A 20,714-nucleotide genomic window follows, 5' to 3' on the forward strand; every position below is an offset into this window, starting at 1 on the left:
GACTATAAGCATTTCGAACTACAACATCGACAAAATTTATAGAAATCGATCTGTGGAATCATTTTGAAACTATTGCTAACATCATAAACATCTACAAATCATCCAAAATCACAAACCCAATCCGAGTTCATTATGATGAAAAATAAAATTACAAAATAATGGACCTTATTTGATGATATCGGTATCAAATTGAAGGGCTCTTCACGAGTTTCGATTTGGTGTATAGAGCATCAAAAACCATAATTTGTAGCTCCGGAATTCAAAAGATAAAGATGGAGAGTGAATTTTAACCCCCCAAAACTTGATGTTCTAATTTTGGATAATTATGAATAAAAAAAATATAAATTCCAGCTATGTATATTTTTGGAAATAATAACCCCAAATATCAATAAACGATGTTTTGAACTCGTAATTTAATTCAAGTAGCCCAAAAAATAATACTTTACGGGAAATGATTTTACAAATCATATTTTTAAATAAATACCATACATATATTAAAATACCCCAAACATTACGAATATTCAAGATTTTCTTTGTAAATCATATGTTTTAATGTGTTTGTTTTGTTTATGAATATTTGTATACAAATGAAATAAGAAATTACTATTTATACTTATGAAATATTAATACCTGTTGGCGTATGGACTATTTATAACTTTACTTTATATGAGTCAAGTTCTATGTAGACCACGTTTTTGTTAGAGACTCCGGAGACCACCTATGTTCTACAATCAAAACACTATGAAATATATTATTTTGTGAAGTATGTTTTACGAATAACACTAATTCATTAAAATTGTTGAATATCATTTAAGTTTAATAAGTATAATGGGTATGTTCTGCAATTTGAAAAACAATACATTTTGTAATATTTTTATACAATATTTTAGTGGCAAAACATAAATGATCTCCAACAAAATCAAATTTGACTTGTCCTGCATAATATAGTCTTTATAAAGCCCGTACATCAGCTTCCCATTTACACCACATGTGCAGTAAGAAAAAATTGAAAAAATGATCAAACTAACATTAGCCATCCTCCTACTATTCGCGTTGACCGAATTTGGAAATGGTCGTTTCATGGCAGATACGATGATATCTGACGGTGTCCACAATGCAACCGCTGCAGTACTTCCGAAGCTTGGTGCCACAACAATAACATGCCAGCCACCTTACGGATTCTTGCCCTGCACGACGAAGTTGCCAGGGCTGATATTCTTGATTGTGGTCTATCAGTACTTGTTATTCCTTGGCCAGAAGTATGTTTCAGAAGGTTCTGATTTGTTTTTTCAGACATATGGACCTGGTGTTTTTGGAGATAGTTTGTTTCAGATTATTGGCACCATCCCTCAAATTACTTTGATTCTTGGTATGTTCACTTTCTCGTATAGTTCCTTCCACTACAAACTAATTCAGCATGCAACCAAACGTGCATCACCGTGATTGATGATTTGTACTAGTGATGGTGATTTGCATGATGAAATAGTCAAACATGATGCTACAGTTTGATTAATTTTTTCGATGTATATGATGTTTAAGCTGTACGATACCGGAGTGGCAGCCTAATAAATGAAGCTGCATATATATGAATATTCTGTGGAATGAGTACCTGTTCCGGTCCGATTCAAAACACATGCATCAATGTATTAGTTACTACCTAACCAGTTAGGCAGATTAATTTACAGAAAAGTCTTGCATGTTATTTTAAGCATCCACTCGTTGATATTTACTTCTAAAATTTTAATATTAAAATACCGTAATATATGACAGGACACATGCTTGATTCTGCTCAAAAGATACTCCCTCCGTCCCTAAAAAAATGTTTTATATTTATGTTGTACATATTTGTTAATACACATTTTTAATTGTTAATATCTTTAATTTCGTATTAATAATAAATATAAAAATTTAATTATATTAAAATACTCATAAATACGAATCCAACAAAATCACTCATTACTATTTTTTATCTTATAGATTAGAGATAAATTAATAGTCAATCACTTTTAAGTGATTTACGATGAAAAGTGACAAAAGTCAATATAGGAAACTTATTAAGGGACGGAGGGAGTACTGCCAATTTACTATATACTTTGAAACATGCCAAAGCAATTTTCTTGAAGCTGAGGTTTACTGTCAGTACGTTCTTGAATCGATCTGAAAACTCAGCTAGACAGATATATTTTGATGTAGTCCATATATACCTCCATCTAGTTAATTAGTGGTTACATTGATTTGTTTTTTAGACAATTAACCACTTCTCATTGTCAATCGAGGATCCTTCGAGATCTCATAGTAGAGGAGGAACAAGCGGACAACATAGACCACCAAATAGACAATAACGTAAATATATTTAAATATTGGGGGTGGGAGAAGACTCGAACCCATACCACCCCCTAAACCGAGTTCTAATACCATATTAAGTGACCACTCTCTAGACCGAGCGTAACTAACCACTCCCTAAATCGAGCTTTAATACCATATTAAACAACCTGCTTAACTAAAATCTTAAGATATCAAACCAATCTTAAGAATCTTATACACTTTAACTCGAGAAGTGCAACTACAAAGGTTGGCACACAATATAATTGTATTAGTGAAAGTAATAAGAATAATATTATTTTAGCGAGTATAAGATTTTAATTTGTTTCTGTTTCAATTGTGCATATTATTTCTAGCTACTGGTATTCCAAGATACGATGTTTACTAGACAATGACTTTAACAGATTTTCTCATATTACATTTTGATTGTTTGCTTTTCTAACAAAAATGTAACCCTTTGTTATAAGTCATGACTGAGTAATTAATTTATCTGTAATATTGGTATATCCTAGTGTCCAGGCTTTCAGAAGATGCTTCACAAGCAGCAATAGGTATAAGTATTCTTGCTGGTGGAGCTGTCACTAATCTTACACTTAAATGGGGTATTGCTGTTGCTCTGGCCAGCTACAAATTTTCCGATGCATCAGCAACTATCGATACCACTGTGCAACTTAAGAAGCCATCAAGTTTAACTGGTACGCTTTTAATCAATTAAAGCTTGAATTTAAAATCCTATATTTTATAACTTGCTGATCCATTTTTTCTGCAGGTTCTGGTGTTATTACTGATGTTGACACTAGCTACACAGCAAGAATTATGATGATATCCGTGGTTCCACTGCTGATTCTGCAACTAACAAATGTTGTTAGTTCAGCATCTGGATCACGTTTGATTGTCCTCATTACTCTTATTGTTACCCTTTTACTGCTCCTTTCTTACAATTTATATCAGGTATTTCTCTGATTGTTACCTAGCATTCTGGCATATTCCTTTTCTATTCGTGAAAAGAGATTGAATGTTCGAGCTGCATAAATGTGTGAGCAGTAATTGATGATTACAGTAAAGCCGAAGATGATCAATTTTTATTCATCTGTTTTTACCAAAGATTTTTGAAGCACACAGTTTTAGAACTTGAACATTGTACTTTGTGTATCAAATCTTGAGTTTCCCATATATCCCTTTTACAGCTTTAGTTTTGCAAATCTCAATATCACATGTGCTGATTGTAAGATCCTTTAGGACCTTCTTCTGAAACCTTAAGATTTTAGAAGTACTTGTTACTTCTAACAATAGGCATACCTAATAACTTTATTGCTCTTTGCAGATATTTCAGCCATGGATTCAGAAAAGAAGATTTGAGTATTTGACCCAAAAGTTTGTAGAAGACAAGCTACAAGTTCTTCTTACCTCTAATGGAAAGCCTAATATAGAGCTTATAAAAGAGTTAGTCTGTTTCATTATTGTCAAAGACTTGCAATTAAAACTTACTTTTCCTACTTGTTTTAAAAATGTGCATAAAAAGCAGCCACAATATTTATTCATTTGTGGTTACAACTAGCATTCACTTGTAGTTAAATTTATTCATATCATATCTATTTCCCTTGGAACTCTATAGGATCTTTCAGGGAATTGACAAAGACGGTAATAATTACATATCACCAGCGGAGTTAAGAGTTCTGATCATAGGAATAAAATTAGAAGATGATGGTTTCGTAAGAGGAGACTACGCTGACAAAGTTAGAGAAGCATTTGATGTCAATGGTGATACTAACATTAATGAAGACGAGTTTGTTAAAGGACTCTCTAAATATCTTTTAGATGCTCAGCAGTCTGTCAATCAAAATGTACTGCAAATTCCTAACACTGTAAGTACCGGTCTTCATATAAATACAAAAAAATGTTGATTTATACTACTCAAAAGTTCTTACATTTAGCGCACAAGTCATAAATAAATGAAGTTATTAGGGGGGAAAATAAAAATATAGCCGTGGCATGTGAAGATTTCTGATACATGGTAGGACTGTGCAGAATAGTGAAGAAGGGCAGAGCCTCTTGGTACAGGGGAAAAGCGCCTCAAGTGCCCAGGATGCCTGGAAGAACTACCTTAACGCTGCATACTTAATTCTATTAGGAATAGGTATATCAGTCCTACTTGCAAAGCCACTCATACAATGTGTAGTCGGAGTTGCTACTGCTGCAAAAATCCCATCCTTCTTCATCCCATATGTTGTAATACCCTTGACTTTAGCCTCAAGATCCGCGGGGAGGACAATCTCTTCTGCTAGACTAAAGACACCTGAATCCACTTCCTTGCTATTGTCCCAGGTTTGTTTACTTAGAAACATGTACTCTGTTCACTATCTATTCGTTCATATTTAACGTGTCACATAGTTACTAATATATTAGGATATGAAATACTACTATCTCAATTTAAGTTTTCGAAGTTGATTAGAACTTCAAACTGATATTAGGTTTAGTTGAGTGAGCACTTTGATATTTAACCCCTTTTGCAACTAATGGGGTATAATGTTGGTTAATTACATATTTGCTTTATTATTTACAGATATACGGATCAGTGTTCATGAGCAATCTGATAAGTATAACAACGTTCTTGATTGTTATTTATGTCCGCGATATACCAGTCGATGCCACAGCTGAATTTCTGGTTGCTATTGTTATCTGCACAGGTATGGGTTTGTTCACTAGTTTCAGAACTACATTCCCAGTGTGGACAAGTTACTTGGTGATCCTTTTGTATCCAGTCTCTCTGGTTACCCTTTATGTACTCACTATTACACTGGGATGGTCTTAGTAATTTCAAGATCTCGAAACTAGCAGTTAAAGCTTGATTTATTGTAAGATAATTTCATATGTTTAAATGTCATCATAAAACTTTATGTTGTTATTGTTTGTAAGACATTATTGGTATGCATTTATCAAATCATTCTTAACCGATGGCTATAATTTAGGAATAGATTAGCAGCAGATTATACCTTATGCCTATAATTTAGGAACAGTTTATATTCACTCATTTATCATAAATATTTGGGATATCATTTCCTGATTTCCTGGTTGTATCATCCCTATATATATAGGGTATTGTAAATCAATAGGGAGGGGCAGAGGATTAATATCATAAACCATTATTATGGTATCAGAGCTACGGCTCCCTTCTTCCTGAACGTTTGTAAACCCTATAACCATGACATCCACAGATGACCAGCAATCCTCTTCCAATAAAACGAACCCTACAGCCCTACACCCTGCTTATTCCGTATCCAATATTCAATCCAAAATAAGAACCTTAGATGGCACAACTGTTACCTACTCTTCCTGGGTAAAACTTTTCAAGTTTCACGCCATTGCCTACCGTGTCTTGAACCACATCGACACCACCCCACCTCCAGTAACTACGGATTCCAAATATCTCGCCTGGAAAGAACTTGATGCTTTGGTCTCCCAATGGATCTACAGTACCGTTTCTGATGATCTACTCACTCGTATTCTTGACACTGAAGCCACAGCTCAGAATACTTGGCTTAAACTCGAACGTATCTTCCTCAGCAACAAGAAAGCCAAAGCAGTCGCCCTCGAAACCAAGTTCGTGAACCTCACCCTCTCGGCATGCAGTTCAGTTGATGATTATTGCAAACAACTCAAAGATCTCGCGAACCAGTTAACCGATGTTGACCAGCCCATCTCGGAGTCACGACTGGTCTTGCAACTGGTCCGAGGGCTGTCCCAAGAATTTGATACCACTGCGGCACTGATAAACTCCCAGAATGCAGATTGGGATCTTGCCCGAACAATGTTGAATGATGAGGTAATCCGTCAGGCCGCACGCCAACAACAGTCTTCTTCTGTTCTTGTTACACCGACTGCCCAGACCAACCCGTTCCCATCTGCTCCTGCCCAACAACAATTGGATACCAACAATCAGCCTCATCCGGGCTCCTTTCAGTATAATTATTGGGGCCGTGGTCGGGGCAGAAACAATCACCGTGGAAGGGGGCGAGGTCGCGGATACCGGGGAAACCCTACGGGGAATCCTTGGCCTTTTACACCTCCTAATCAGCATCAGACATACCCGCAGTGGGCTTGGTGGAATACCCCACCGTGCCCATACCCGACTCAAAATACATGGCGTCCAAATCAGCCTCAGAACAGCCCCGCAACAGCTCATTATGCAGGTTACGGACCTGCACCTACAGCTTCGTCAACTGGGTATGACGCACTGAGCCCTTCGGATCTCAGCCAAGCTTTCAACACTATGCAACTCCAATACACCGATCCAAACAGCCTCATCATGGATACTAGAGCTGAATGCCATGTCACAGAAAACCGAGGTATGATTCGAGACCCTGACTTATTTCCTGTTAACACTAAACTATTAGTTGGCAACGGACATTGTTTACCAATTGAGGGTTCAGGCACAGGCTTCCTTCCCATTTTAAACCGAACCTATGTCCTTCCCAATATACTTTACAGTCCACAAGTCATTAAAAACTTATTGTCCGTCCGTCGTTTCACCCGTGATAACAATGTTTCTATTAAATTTGACCCTTTTGGTTTTTCATTGAAGGATCTCAAAACTGGACGGCTCCTTTCCCGCCACAATAGTACGGGAGACCTTTATCCAGTCACCCCACCTACTCTTCCGCCGCAAGCTTGTTCAATCACATCCACTACTTTACCATGGCACAACCGTCTTGGGCATCCTAGCACGCAAGTTTTAAATGTTCTATTCAGACATTTTGGGTTTTCTTGTAATAAGAATAAGCAGTCTTTATTTTGCAATTCTTGTCATCTAGCTAATAGCAAACGTTTGCCATTTTATGATTCTAATTCTTTTACTTTTTCCCCTTTTGATATTATACATTGTGACTTGTGGACATCCCCTATCCCAAGCAAAACAGGTTATAAATACTACATGGTTTTAATAGACAATTTTTCAAATTTTGTGTGGGTATATCCTTTGAAATTCAAATCAGAGGCCTTCACCACATTTACCAAATTCCACCGCTTAATTGCTACACAATTTAACCGATACATTAAAACTTTTCAGTGTGACTTGGGTGGTGAATTTGATAACCATGCCTTCAAAAGCTTTGCACAACATCATGGCCTTTTATTCCGTTTTTCTTGCCCTCAAACCTCGTCCCAGAATGGCCGTGCCGAACGTATAATCCGTCGCCTCAACGACATCATCCGTTCTCTTCTCATCCATTCCCACTTACCACCTATATTCTGGGTTGAGGCCCTTCACACTGCCACCTACCTTCACAACATCCTTCCCACCAAACGCCTCAAATTTTTCACACCTACTTTTGCCTTATATCTCCGACACCCCACCTATGACCATCTACGTGTATTTGGTTGTGCATGCTACCCAAATACATCCGCCACCCAACCTCACAAACTACACCCTCATGCCATTCGTTGCATTTTCCTCGGATACCCCCCTGACTTCCGGGGATACCGCTGCTTCGACCCCACCACAGGGAAAGTCCATATCTCTCGTCATGTCACTTTTGACGAAAACACCTTCCCTTACACCATTCCTACCCCGCCCTCTACCTATAACTTTCTAGATGACACCAGCCCACCAGGTTTCACTTTCATACCGCCTAACCCACCTACAACTCCCTCACAACCACATCTCCACTCCACATCTCCATTCCCCATGACATATAGTCGCAGACCTCGACCTCCACCCACTACCCAGACCCAAACTGAGGCTGCCACAACAACTCAACCACCTCCATACACGGCTGTCCAGGTTCCATCACAGCCCCAAACTCAGCCACCTACAGCCCCTACATCATCCCATGCCCCTAACCCTAACCCTACCCCTCCTACTAATACTCATCCCATGACCACCCGATCTAAAGCCCACCATGCACTCACAGCTGCCACCATTTCTCCTGTACCCAAATCTTATGCCAAAGCCTTTGCCGATCCTCACTGGTTACATGCTATGTAGGCTGAGTTTCGTGCTTTACAGGAAAATGATACATGGGAACTTGTGCCTCGGCCTCACGACCGCCCAGTTATTCAATGCATGTGGCTCTTTCGCCATAAGTTTAACTCCGATGGGTCCCTTGAAAGGTACAAAGCACGTTTGGTAGTTAATGGAAAATCCCAAACAGTTGGCATTGATTGTGAGGACACCTTCAATCCGGTTGTTAAACCGGCCACCATACGGACGGTCTTATCTATTGCAGTTTCTCGTTCTTGGCCCATTCATCAACTTGATGTCAAGAACGCATTTTTACACGGACACTTAACTGAAACTGTTTTCATGCATCAGCCTCCGGGCTTTGTAGATAGAAGTTATCCTAACTTTGTTTGCAGATTGAAAAAGACCCTTTATGGACTCAAACAATCGCCTAGGGCTTGGTCTACCCGATTTGCTACTTATATTCTGTCACAAGGTTTTCGCAGCAGTGTGTGCGACAATTCACTGTTTGTATTCTCCCATGGGAATCAGATTGCTTATTTACTTATTTATGTGGATGATATAGTGCTCACCGCATCTTCTGATGACTTATTACAGGACATTATTCGCATGCTCTCACGAGAGTTTGCCATGACAGATTTAGGTCCTCTGCATCATTTTTTGGGGATCAAAGTCACCAGGACGTCTGGTGGCTTATTTCTGGATCAGTCTCAGTATACCAAGGACATCCTTAATCGTGCTTCCATGTCCTCTTGTAAACCATGTGCCACTCCAGTTGATTTGTCAGCTAAACTAAGTGTGTCTGATGGTCCCCTCTTTCATGACCCCACTTTATATCGCAGCCTTGCTGGAGCATTACAGTACCTAACATTTACCCGCCCGGATATTTCCTATGCTGTTCAACAAATTTGCCTCTTCATGCATGAACCACGGGATCCTCACTTTGCTTTCCTGAAACGCATCATACGGTATTTACAGGGCACAATTGATTATGGCATACGTATTGGCAAGACCAATACACATTCTCTGGTTGCCTACTCAGACGCCGATTGGGGAGGTTGCCCAGACTCCCGTCGCTCCACCAGTGGATACTGTGTCTTTCTTGGTGATAATTTGATTTCTTGGTCCTCTAAACGGCAACCTACGATTTCTCGATCCAGTGCGAAGGCAGAGTACCGGGGGGTGGCCAATGCTGCTGCAGAAGCCACTTGGCTTCGTAATTTACTTCTTGAGCTACATGTTCCTCTACGGCAGGCCTCTGTGATATTTTGTGATAATGTTTCTGCAGTATACATGTCAGACAATCCGGTTCAACATCAGCGAACCAAACACATAGAGATTGACATACACTTCGTTCGAGAGAAAGTTAAAGTCGGACAGATTCGGGTTCTACATGTGCCATCTGCTTTTCAGTACGCAGACATTTTCACTAAAGGCCTAGCTCGGCAGTTGTTCCAGTCCTTTCGCTCCAGCTTGAGCGTCTGTCCTCCGCTCGCTCAAACTGGGGGGGAGTCTTAACCGATGGCTATAATTTAGGAATAGATTAGCAGCAGATTATACCTTATGCCTATAATTCAGGAACAATTTATATTCACTCATTTATTGTAAATATTTGGGATATCATTTCCTGATTTCCTGGTTGTATCATCCCTATATATATAGGGTATTGTAAATCAATAGGGAGGGGCAGAGGATTAATATCATAAACCATTATTAATCATAACATTCGATTAATTTATGGAATTGACACGTGCACGCATATGATTTCATTTATAGGTGAATACTGTTCTTTGAAATTAGAACCAAATTATGCTGACAAATATGAGTTCACGTTTGTGCAGTAGAATAAGAACTAAAATTATATTCAAGAGTAGAAAAATCCAACAAAATGTTTGAACCCATTATAATATTTGATTCCCAAATTAATTTATTCTTATTCTGATATTACTTTAAACATTTCAACTTTAAGAACCACTTCTAGGGAAGAAGGAAGTGTGTAATGCTTGTATTTGTAGTTTATAAAGATCAAGTATAAATCTTTCATATCTTCTGGGGCAAAACTCACTAGGAAACGAAACTGGATGCTGGAAAATTTACACTTTCACGGCAGTTGACTCAGATATCTTAGGTCCGGTCTGTTTGTTGGGAAGAATAAAAAAATTAACTGATAATATTTTTTTAAACATATTCTCGACGGATTTCTAACTTCTTCCGCTGGTTCAACATATATTTCATATCTTATTCCATCAATCTCTTACTTTTTACACTCAGCCCACATATATTTCTCACTTTTTATACTCGGTCTAATATATTTCATACTTTGTTCCATTCATTTTAACTATTAAATGCTTAGGGAATATAGTTCTTTATAGTATTCTGGTGTTCTTGTTTAGGAATAAAACAGTGGGGATTAATACCAGACACAAATATGCCAGATGGTTTGTTCTTTAAATTTTTTTCCTAGTGGCCCTTAAAGGTACCTATTCTATGGTGAAAATTATACAGATCATACAAGTCTTTTGAAGATGATGAATGATCTGTATAAGGGCCTGGTGAAAATGACAGAAGCTGTTTAGTTAAAAATTATGACAGAAAGCAATGTAGAAGAAAAACATTTTGCCGGTTTCGGAAATTTTAAAAATAAGTAAATTATGTCTTAAATTGAATAAATGACTGATGAAGTGGAGTAAAGTGCCATGAAATCCACCTTTTAATTGGAGTTCTCGGAGTCCATATTTGTTCTGCAAATAAAATATATCTTCTAAAACGTGTTATCTTGCAAAACATGTTTCACAAATATCATTATTTCAATAAAATCTTGCAAATCTCATATATTTACAAGTACAATATGTATGTTCTGCAACATGAAAATTTATGTTCTGCAAATTAAGCATATTTTGTAGAATAATATATTTTGAAACGTTCCACTTGTAAAATCTATGTCATCTGCAAAATTTTCAATAAAATTGTGATATTTGTAGAATATCATAAAATAATACGTTTTGCAGCAATTTAAGCTATATTTTACTTGCAGAACATATGTGGACTTCAAGGACTCCAATGAAACACGGGACTCCATAAGTGATAAGTTGATAAATGTTTATAAATTAAACAAGTGTTTGGATAATTTATCTTTTAAGTCAGATTTTTTTTAATTTAAATGAACTAAAATAAATATATTTTAAATATAATTATCTGAATTTTTATATTTTAAGTTAGATTAACATTTAAGAAAATATATTTCAAAACTAAATTTGATAAAACAAATGAAAAATAACATTCAACTTATCTTATAAGTTATAAATTCGACTTATAAGTTGGGTCGACAAACACCCGTCAATAAATTATTGCGGGTTTATAAGTTAATAAGTCTCACCTTTAACACAGAGCTTCTTATTTCGACTCGATGTGAAAGTGCAATACATATTATTAAAAAAAAGTATGTCATACACATTTTTGTCGAGGAAAATGTTTGGTGTAGAGAATTATGTACAAAATTTTGTAGGGAATGACATGCAATGGGTTTTAATGGGAATGAAACCCTATATTCACATCAATAAGCCCCATTAAAATATCTTACATCAATTAACATGTTATTGTGTACAATTTTTTGTACACAATTCTATATAGCTAGCACTAAATTGTACACAATTCTATAGTGTTCATCACGCATTTTAAGATGAAGAAAAAATATAGTTGTTTAACTTTTTTAAAAAAATTTATTTTTTCTAAATAAAAGTTTAAACATTTTATTTTTATTCAGAAAAAGAAAATTTTTAAAATGTGTGTCGAACACTCTCTGAGAAATGATAATAGTTGGGAGGAACGGAGGGAGTAGTTAAAAAAATTGAAGTTAAGTGTAATTCTAAAATTTCACCGTATAATTATCGTTATGCATGCACCTAATTATTTACTTATATAAATCTGACATGTTAACTTACTAATACGGTTATTTTAAAATAAACCGACACTTGGATGTTCAGCAATAAATAAAAATTGAAGAAAAATAAAATTTACACAGAGTAGAAGTTAATTTTTGTCGGTTGAGATTTTATTAAATAAAAAATTTAAAAATAGTTGTACAATTTTTTAGTGAGTACCAATATTTAGGACCTAAACATGGTTTCTTTATTAGTATATATAGTTAATAACCCGTGATAAACACGGACCCGAGATTAAAAATATTGAATTAATATTTGTATAGAATTATTCATAATACGTACGAAACACGAATTAAAATTAATATATTAATATCAATATTAAATTGGTATTTGCAAAAAATAGTTATGTGGTTAAAAAAAATCGAATCAGTTATGAAATTTTCCACTATAATTCTAATTTTGTATTGTTTTACTTGATATAGAAATCTAACATATTAGTTTTATTTTGTGAAACAAATTGTATCTTTATCTTATGAACCAAATATCTGTTCTTTAGATAATTTAATATTAATTAATATAATTTGATAATTATCTTATAATTAGCCTCTTCAATATAATTTATTTAATATTACTTAATTATCGATAAAAATTAATTTACAAATTAAAAGTATATAGATGTTATTAAACTTAATTTAATATTACTTAATATAATCAAAATACAGCCCATAAATATGTTATTGTTAAAATATGTTTTTTAATTCAAAGTAAATAAACGTTGTGATGGACGATAACAAATACAATCGTTAAATCAATAATTTTCAGTTTAAAAGTTAATAAATGTTACTAAAGTCATTTGCTATTACTTAATTATTTTTAAAATTATACTATAGAAAATAAAACCAAGAATAGAAGTCAATTTGTGTTCATATTTTAATTTGTACTTCATAGTTTTTCAAAATAAAAGTAAATATATGTTATTTTACTTAATTTAACGTAACTTAATAAATTTTTAATACAATTTATAAATAAATAAAGTTTACAAAGAATATAAGTCAATTCGTGTTAGTTGTTTACTTAGTAGTTTGTAGTTTTTCTAAAATTAAAAATAAATATAAGTTACCGTATTTAATTTAACGTAACTTAATAAATTTTTAATATAATTTACAAATCGTTTAAAAAATATTTTTATTTTATGAAGTAAATAGACAATTGGATGAACCAAAATTTGGTATTTTGGTACTTTTAGCACCAAATTATATATGGTTTCGCTTATTAATAAAGAGTATAGATAATTATAACCCGCGCGACACATGGGCCCGACACTAAAAATATCGAATTAATATTTATAGAGAATTATTCATAATCCGTGCAAAACAAGAATTAAAATTAATATATTAATATCAATATTAAATTGGTACTTGCAAAAAATAATTATGAGGTTAAAAAAAATCGAATCAGTTATGAAATTTTTCACTATAATTCTAGTTTTGCATTGTTTTACTTAATATAGAATTGTAACATATTAGTTTTATATTTGTGAAACGAATTGTATCTGTATCTTATGAACCAAGTATCTGTTCTTTAGATAATTTAATATAATATTAATTAATATAATCTGATAATTATGTTATAATTAGCCTTTTCAATCTTTGAAAATAAAGTTTACAAAAAATATAAGTCGATTTGTGTTAAAAATAAAGTTTATTGAAAATAGAAGTCAACTTATATCATGTCAATTTGTGTTAAAAACAAAGTTTATTGAGAATAGAAGTAACTTATATCAGGTTACTACCAAATTTGGTACTTTGGTACTTTTAACACCAAATTATACATTATTTCCCTTATTAATAAAGAGTATAGATACTCCCTTCGTCCCAATTTATCTCTCTTTTTTGACTTTTTGTGGTCAAATTGACTCAACTTTAACCGTAAATTAAATATCAATCTTTCGTTATTTTGAAAAAATGAATAATACGTATTAAATTAGATTACGTACTTTCTAATGATATAATTTTTATAATTTTTTTCAATTATATACTATATGAAATTTTCAGTCAAAATTTGGTTGTAAAAAGTCAAACAAAACCGATAAATTAGTAAGGAGGGAGTATATAATTATATGCTATAAGCGATTATGCATCATCTAAAAGATTTTGTTTAATGGCTAGTCTACCATGCTTGTTCTTCTTCACCCTTATGCTTGTAGGAGTCGAAAGTCGAGCTTTGGTTTCTAATCAGTTAATATCAGACGGACATGACCATGAAATGCAGTCGTCAACTTCATTTCTCACACTCCATAACTTGTCGTTGCCATCTTCCTCATCGTTACGATCATCGTCAGATGCTTGCTTGCACGTTTACGGATTCTTTCCATGTGCAGACAACATTGGAGGCTATATCTTTCAAATGATAGTCTACCAATACATGCTGATGTTAGGAGAAAAACTTTTAACCCGAGGAAGTAACAATATTTTTAACATTCTTGGCACTGGTATATTTGGAGCAAGTCTGTTTCGGGTTCTTATGGTTTTACCTGGACTTGTTATGGTCATTGGTACTTATTTCACTTTTGCATTTATCTTTTTATCTTCCCTCCACATACTCAAAGATACTAGCAAAGCCCAATAATTCCATACAACTGTAGAGTGATTTTAATTGATACTACATGATGTAAGAGTTAGCATATAGGGATCATGTTTGCATGAAATTACAATAGATGAAATTTTCTATTTTGTCATTCGCAAGAACTATCCTCGTCATATTTAATTGTACTCCACTTTGTTTTTGTGTTTTCGCCACTATGTGATAGACTTGAAGAGCCAAAAATTGATTTCCTCTGTGTTCTACTTTGTAGTATCTGGGGTTTTTGCTGATTCTGGGAATGCAGAGCAACAAGTCTCTCTTGGAGTTGCAGTTTATACGGGAACTACAGTCTTGTATCTTACTTTGTTGTGGGGAATGTGTGTAATTTTTGGCAGAACAGTATCTCATGAAAAATATTCAAGTAAAGTTCAAGGCACCGAAGCTTCAACTTCAAAACCATTTCCGAAAAGAGGGAAATTCTCCTTTTTGACAGGTTTTCATCTTATTATATTCTCTTGAACAAATTTATTTTAAAACATAAGAGCTCCTGCAACGTTTTAGTTAATGATCACAGATTCAGCTGTTACAATGGACAAGAAAACTAAACACACAGCGGGAATCATGCTCCTCTCATTAGCGCCTTTTGTAATTCTGCAGTTGGCCAATATCTTCAATACTTTATATGGGAGTCGAGTTGTTATTTTGATTGCCTTCATTGTCTCCGCCTTATCACTGCTCTCTTACTTCATCTACCAGGTCAATGGTGGATTTGATTGCATTCTTAAAGTTCATGTTTTACGTTTTGAAATATAAAAAGAAAAAAACGGGCTTATGTATAAGAATAATCGTGATCACAGATTTACATGTGAGGAACTAGCTGCACAACTTATAATGTCTCTGTGTTGCTTGCCAGGTTTTGGATCCATGGATTCAGGAAAGAAGTTTGGAGTATTTCAAGTACCAGAATCTTCTAACAGAGTTTCTCAATCATGCAGAGAAGTGTGGAAAAGCGAAGCTCATTAATGAGAATGGAGAACCAAATATTTCACTAATAAAACGGTACAAATCAACATGTTTTCAGCCTTTTCTATTTATATGCCCCCATATATATTATAATAAGATATAGACGGTCCGACTGCTACATTTTAGTACCATGAATGGGATGCAGATTATTCGCTGAAAGTGATAAAGACAGAAGCCAGCACTTAACCACTGATGAATTAGAAGCTCTAATAAGACAGATGGAATCCGTAAATCTGGAGGTAGACAATGCGTATGCAGTTAATGTGATACTGGAGGTTTTTGATCGGAATAAAGATGGAAAAATAAGTGAGCATGAGTTTGTTGAGGGATGCATGAAATGGATAGATGAGTCAAAAGAGCTGGCCCAAAAGGATGATTGCAAATGGGGGAAATCATTAAACAAGGCAAGTCATTAAAATTCATGCAAAAGCTTGAGCCTTATATGCATTTGAATTTGAACCCTTTTCTTAATCTTTATGAAAGATGCTAGTCATACTTGGTATTTTGTAATGTAAGCACTGAATTGATACAATGGCTTTATGTGGAAATAGAGGAAAAATTCCTTACAAGTTGTTCAGCCATTGATAAACAAGAAAAAAGAGGAGCTAGCAAAAATTGAGCATTTCATGGCAAGAATTTTGAAGAAAATCCAAAGTGAAGCTATTGATGCAGGATGCCTTCTCAATGATGATGGGAAGCCTGATCTTGATCGAATAAATAGGTATTAAAAAATTCAAGTTTAGTTAACAGAAACCTGCAGTCCCGGGTTGATACTCACCTTACTAATTTCATTGTTTGTCAGTCTCTTTGACAAGTATGACTCAGATAAGAACAAAGTTATATCACAACTGGAGTTAAGAAGTCTCATTCAGACGGTGAAATTTGGAGACAAATGGATCACGAATCATGACATGGTGGTAGATAAGGTGATGAAAGATTTTGATGATGATGGTGACCAGCTGATCACTTCTGAAGAATTTGTCAGAGGCGTCACCAGATGGCTTAAAAAGGCTACCCATGAAACTAAATGCACTGATGCAAAGCGTTCTGTGGAGGAGTACGACAAAGTAAGTTTATTAATAATCACATATTTCTTATAATTAACTTGAATAAAACAACTTAATATAAAATTTCACCCCGAATATTCAAGAAGATCCATGTGATGCTAGTTGATTAGGATTTGTGTAAATGTATTCAAAATTTCAAATGATGTATTCAAAATAAAGCTACTTGACTAGATAAAACAGCATATTAAGTTTTTGTCATGTTCGTTTCGCCTATTCTTTGTTTAAATTTTTGCTAACTAAATTGCAGATTTTGTGGAAGGAAGTAGATTCAATGGTTAATGAGGAACAAGTTGGACAAAAGACCTATAAGTTAATGCTAACATGGGGTTTCAACAAAGCCCTTCTTCAAGTCATCTTAGGCTTCATGATGCTGACATATCTCGCAAGTCCACTGAGCCGAAGTACTCGACAGTTTTCAAATGCAGTAGGCATACCTTCATTCTTCATCTCCTTCGTAATTATCCCTGTAGCCATGCAAGCTAGAAAGGCAATTGCAGCAATATTTCCTGCAGCTCAAAAGAACAAAAGAACTGCTTCCTTAACATTTTCCGAGGTTGCTACATTAACTATCTTTTTGTTTATTCTATAATCTACATGCTTTTTGGAGATTGAAACTTTTTTCAACTCCGTTAATTTAATGAACTCTTAAACAGTTTTAATTAATGTGGTTATTATGTAGCTTTACGGTAATGTGGTGATGAACAACATAATGGGGATGACAACATTGTTGGCAATCGTATACGTAAAAGACCTGAGATGGGATTATTCAGCTGAAGTGCTAATAATGTTGGTGGTTTGTGCTGTTATTGGCTTAGTAGCATTTCTAAGCTCAAAATATCCCCTTTGGACTTGCTTGCTAGCATTTTCTCTCTATCCATTCTCTCTAGTGTTGTTTTATGTTCTTCAGTCCGTCTGGGGTTGGAAATAATAAATGATCGAACCGGATGTCAGAAGAGCTAGAGCAGTTGCACACCCTCTCCCTCCTGCTCTTCTTATAGCCCTAAATGATGATTGATCTTCTCTTCCTAAATCATTCATACAAGTCAAATTTATAAATTCTTCTCTCAACTCATTTCTTCAACCATATGGAACCTTAAACTACACGCATTATATGTTTTCTTTTACATTACAATGATTTCTTATGTACAATTATTAGTACATACACAAGTGTAAAAGAGAATGATAATCACAATTTTAAACTTAAACAGCTACCATTATGTAATAATGCAGATTCGCTCATTCTATTCTCAAACTAGATAATTATTGTTTAACAGTATAATAGTCTGCAATTATTAATAAAGTGTGTGTGTGAGGTGAGGAAAGCTATCCTTATCACATTCTTGTCATAGTTTGTTATTCAATCGCTGGAGTGCATCCTCTCTCCTTATTTAATTAATAAATCACTTTCTGTGAGTTGGATGATATATTAAGGCTTCTTTAATTAAGGGTTCTACTTTTAGCAGAAGTCAAAATTACGGCATGTTTGGCAGAATGTATGTGTTCAATTCTCCTTGTCTTATGATTTAAAGTTAAAAGGTGTTATTTTAGTATAATAAAGTTGAGCTAAAAAGACGTGAATAATAAACCATAAAGTGAGACCCCCTCTGTTTCTTCCGTTTCTGCTGGGGGCTTCCGCCGGAAATTCACTGGTGGTAAGCCCCAAAACTTTCCTTTTCTTTGATTTTCCTTCTTCCTTTCAATAAAAATCGAACCAAAACCAAATATCTAGAATTTATTTCTCAGATCTATCTTGATTTTGAGTCCGATTCTGCAAATAAAAATTGGGTTAAATATCAAAGTGGTCACTCAACTGAATGCCACATATCAATTTAATCATTAAACTTAATGGGGTATCATTTGAATCACTAAATTCATAATAAATATCAAACAGATACCTTAAAATATGTGTTCGAGAATTAAAAATTATTTTATGGAGTTCTATATATTTTTCTTAAATTCTGTTACAACCAAATGCAAATGTATGAATTCTAGTATTTTATATAATATAGTAAGATTTTTAAAAATTTATCTACTATTTATTTGTAATTTTATAATCATTTTCTTTATTAAAATAAAAATAATTAGTAGATAAATTTTTAAAAATCTCACTATATCTACTAAAATACTATGAATTCATAATTTTTCATTTATTGTAATGACATTAAAAAAAATATTTAGAACTTCATAAAATAATTTTTAATTCTCGAGCACATATTTTGAGGTATCTGTTTGATATTTATTATGACTTTAGTGATCCAAATGATATCCCGTTAAGTTTGATGATTAAATTGATGTATGACCTTCAGTTGAGTGACCACTTTGATATTTAACCCAATAAAAATTACCTCTAGATTCAAATCCTCCTCCTTGACATCATACCAAAATTTGGTGTCATTCAAAGGTATTTGAATATTTTGGTTTAAGTCTCGTCTATTGACGTGTGTCTGGATTGTCCCCTTTTTGTTGGAATGTTGAAGCATGTTTTTTGGATGCTTGTTTTTGTTTTGTTCCTGGCTACTTTGAAAATGATTTATATGGTTTTGTGGGAGATCTGTTTTTCGTGCATTGAATTTGGGCTGGTGTCGAATATTACAAGAGTTTACTTTTCACAAATAAAATGTGTTCATCTTTTGAGATCTTTCACCTTCGGCTTGTCTATAGCTGATTTTTGGCATGTAGATAGCTTGGGTGCTTCTGAACATTGGGCTACAGTTGGTGCGTATGTGAAGGTCATTTGTGATATTACTGGTTCCAGGATTGGTGCAGGTATGATCGATCAGGAAGCCATTTTAATCTTTTTTCATTCAAAGAATCTTGAGATTCATGATGTTAAACAGTCTGAAAACATAAGCGACTATTTGCTTAGCTCGTTTATTTGTTTAATCCTGGCTGTATTTTTTTCGATGGGAGTTTTGTTCCTATTGAAATTAAGTTGTAATTTTGGTAATAGTTTTAGCCGCCGCCTCCCTCCTCTCTCCCCTCTCCTAGGGTTTGTCCATTTTCAAGTAAATCGAGGGGCTTCCACTGGTTTTCTCTAGTGGAAAGCCCCAATCCCTTCATTTTCTTTTATTCTCGTTGATCTCTTTTCAATAAAACCCAATTTTTTTGGGTATTTTTGTGTCTCTCCTCTTGTAGTGTGTGTTTGTCTCTCCTTTTGGAGTGTTTGTTATGTTTTTGCTTAGTCATGCTTGGGTTAATCTGGTATTGGATCTGTTAAGGACGAAGTTGCTAATATTTTTGGTGATCTGCAAAACCTGTATCGAATCTGGGATGGTGGTGATTATTGCAAGAGCTCACCTTTCACAACCAAAGATTGTTCATTTTTATGGCTTTACACTTTCGGAATGTCTATAGCTGGTATCCGGCATGTAGATAGTTGGGGTGCCTTCGGCATGTCTATAGCTGGTGTCCGACATGTAGATAGCTGGGGTGCCGCTTCTCCAATCTCATTTTATGCGATTGTTGTTTCTGAACATTGGGCTAACCATAATTTTTACGTGATATGGTCAATTGCGATGTTGCTATTTTCAGAGATGCCGGTGCAATTTGGATCGCTTGAAATGTCTTTGATTTCGTTTTTAACTTCAAGAATTTTTAAATATTATGTGTTAAACGATCAGAAAACAAATCATCTAATTGATTTTAGTATGTTATTTGTTTTATCACCTGATTGTATCGACAATTGGTGGTTTGTCCCGGCTAGATTATATTCAATTTAATGAAAATTTTCTGCATTTGTCAAAAAAAAAGTTGTAATTTTGGTTGATGCAATTTATAAAAAGCATTTTGTCAAAAAAAAGAAGTTAAAAGGTGTTTCCGCGTAATTTAACATGAATTTTGTATTATTTTTTAAATTTATTCATGAAAATTTTCCGCCTA

The 20,714-nt window shown here is 34.4% G+C and overlaps 2 protein-coding genes across 2 annotated transcripts; both read left to right on the forward strand.

Annotated features, from left to right (window-relative positions):
• The first annotated feature begins 972 nt into the window (after positions 1-972).
• On the forward strand, positions 973-5,263 carry LOC141706287 (sodium/calcium exchanger NCL1-like). Its single transcript, XM_074509085.1, has 7 exons — positions 973-1,369; positions 2,835-3,017; positions 3,092-3,273; positions 3,647-3,765; positions 3,938-4,187; positions 4,351-4,647; positions 4,886-5,263. The coding sequence occupies exons 1-7, from the start codon at positions 1,015-1,017 to the stop codon at positions 5,132-5,134; spliced, it is 1,635 nt and encodes a 544-aa protein (XP_074365186.1). The 5' UTR covers positions 973-1,014; the 3' UTR covers positions 5,135-5,263.
• Positions 5,264-14,323: 9,060 nt separating this feature from the next.
• Positions 14,324-18,046, forward strand: LOC141708461 (sodium/calcium exchanger NCL2-like). Its single transcript, XM_074512108.1, has 9 exons — positions 14,324-14,716; positions 15,017-15,238; positions 15,320-15,501; positions 15,659-15,804; positions 15,914-16,172; positions 16,320-16,489; positions 16,571-16,835; positions 17,083-17,388; positions 17,515-18,046. The coding sequence occupies exons 1-9, from the start codon at positions 14,359-14,361 to the stop codon at positions 17,761-17,763; spliced, it is 2,157 nt and encodes a 718-aa protein (XP_074368209.1). The 5' UTR covers positions 14,324-14,358; the 3' UTR covers positions 17,764-18,046.
• The last annotated feature ends 2,668 nt before the right edge of the window (positions 18,047-20,714 follow it).

Source organism: Apium graveolens, chromosome 2 (genome assembly GCF_009905375.1).
Source record: "Apium graveolens cultivar Ventura chromosome 2, ASM990537v1, whole genome shotgun sequence".
In the NCBI taxonomy this organism is placed as follows: Eukaryota; Viridiplantae; Streptophyta; class Magnoliopsida; order Apiales; family Apiaceae; genus Apium; species Apium graveolens.

What these genes read in the sequence shown, in the direction of transcription:
- LOC141706287 (XM_074509085.1), top strand. Translation starts at nt 1,015, where the DNA reads ATGATCAAACTAACATTAGCCATCCTCCTACTATTCGCGTTGACCGAA. An exon ending in GAAGCCATCAAGTTTAACTG is followed by an intron (nt 3,018 to 3,091) that starts GTACGCTTTTAA and finishes TTTTTTCTGCAG; the next exon opens with GTTCTGGTGTTATTACTGAT. An exon ending in TTTCTTACAATTTATATCAG is followed by an intron (nt 3,274 to 3,646) that starts GTATTTCTCTGA and finishes TGCTCTTTGCAG; the next exon opens with ATATTTCAGCCATGGATTCA.
- LOC141708461 (XM_074512108.1), top strand. Translation starts at nt 14,359, where the DNA reads ATGCTTGTAGGAGTCGAAAGTCGAGCTTTGGTTTCTAATCAGTTAATA. An exon ending in TCTCTTACTTCATCTACCAG is followed by an intron (nt 15,502 to 15,658) that starts GTCAATGGTGGA and finishes GTTGCTTGCCAG; the next exon opens with GTTTTGGATCCATGGATTCA. An exon ending in CTTCCTTAACATTTTCCGAG is followed by an intron (nt 17,389 to 17,514) that starts GTTGCTACATTA and finishes GTTATTATGTAG; the next exon opens with CTTTACGGTAATGTGGTGAT.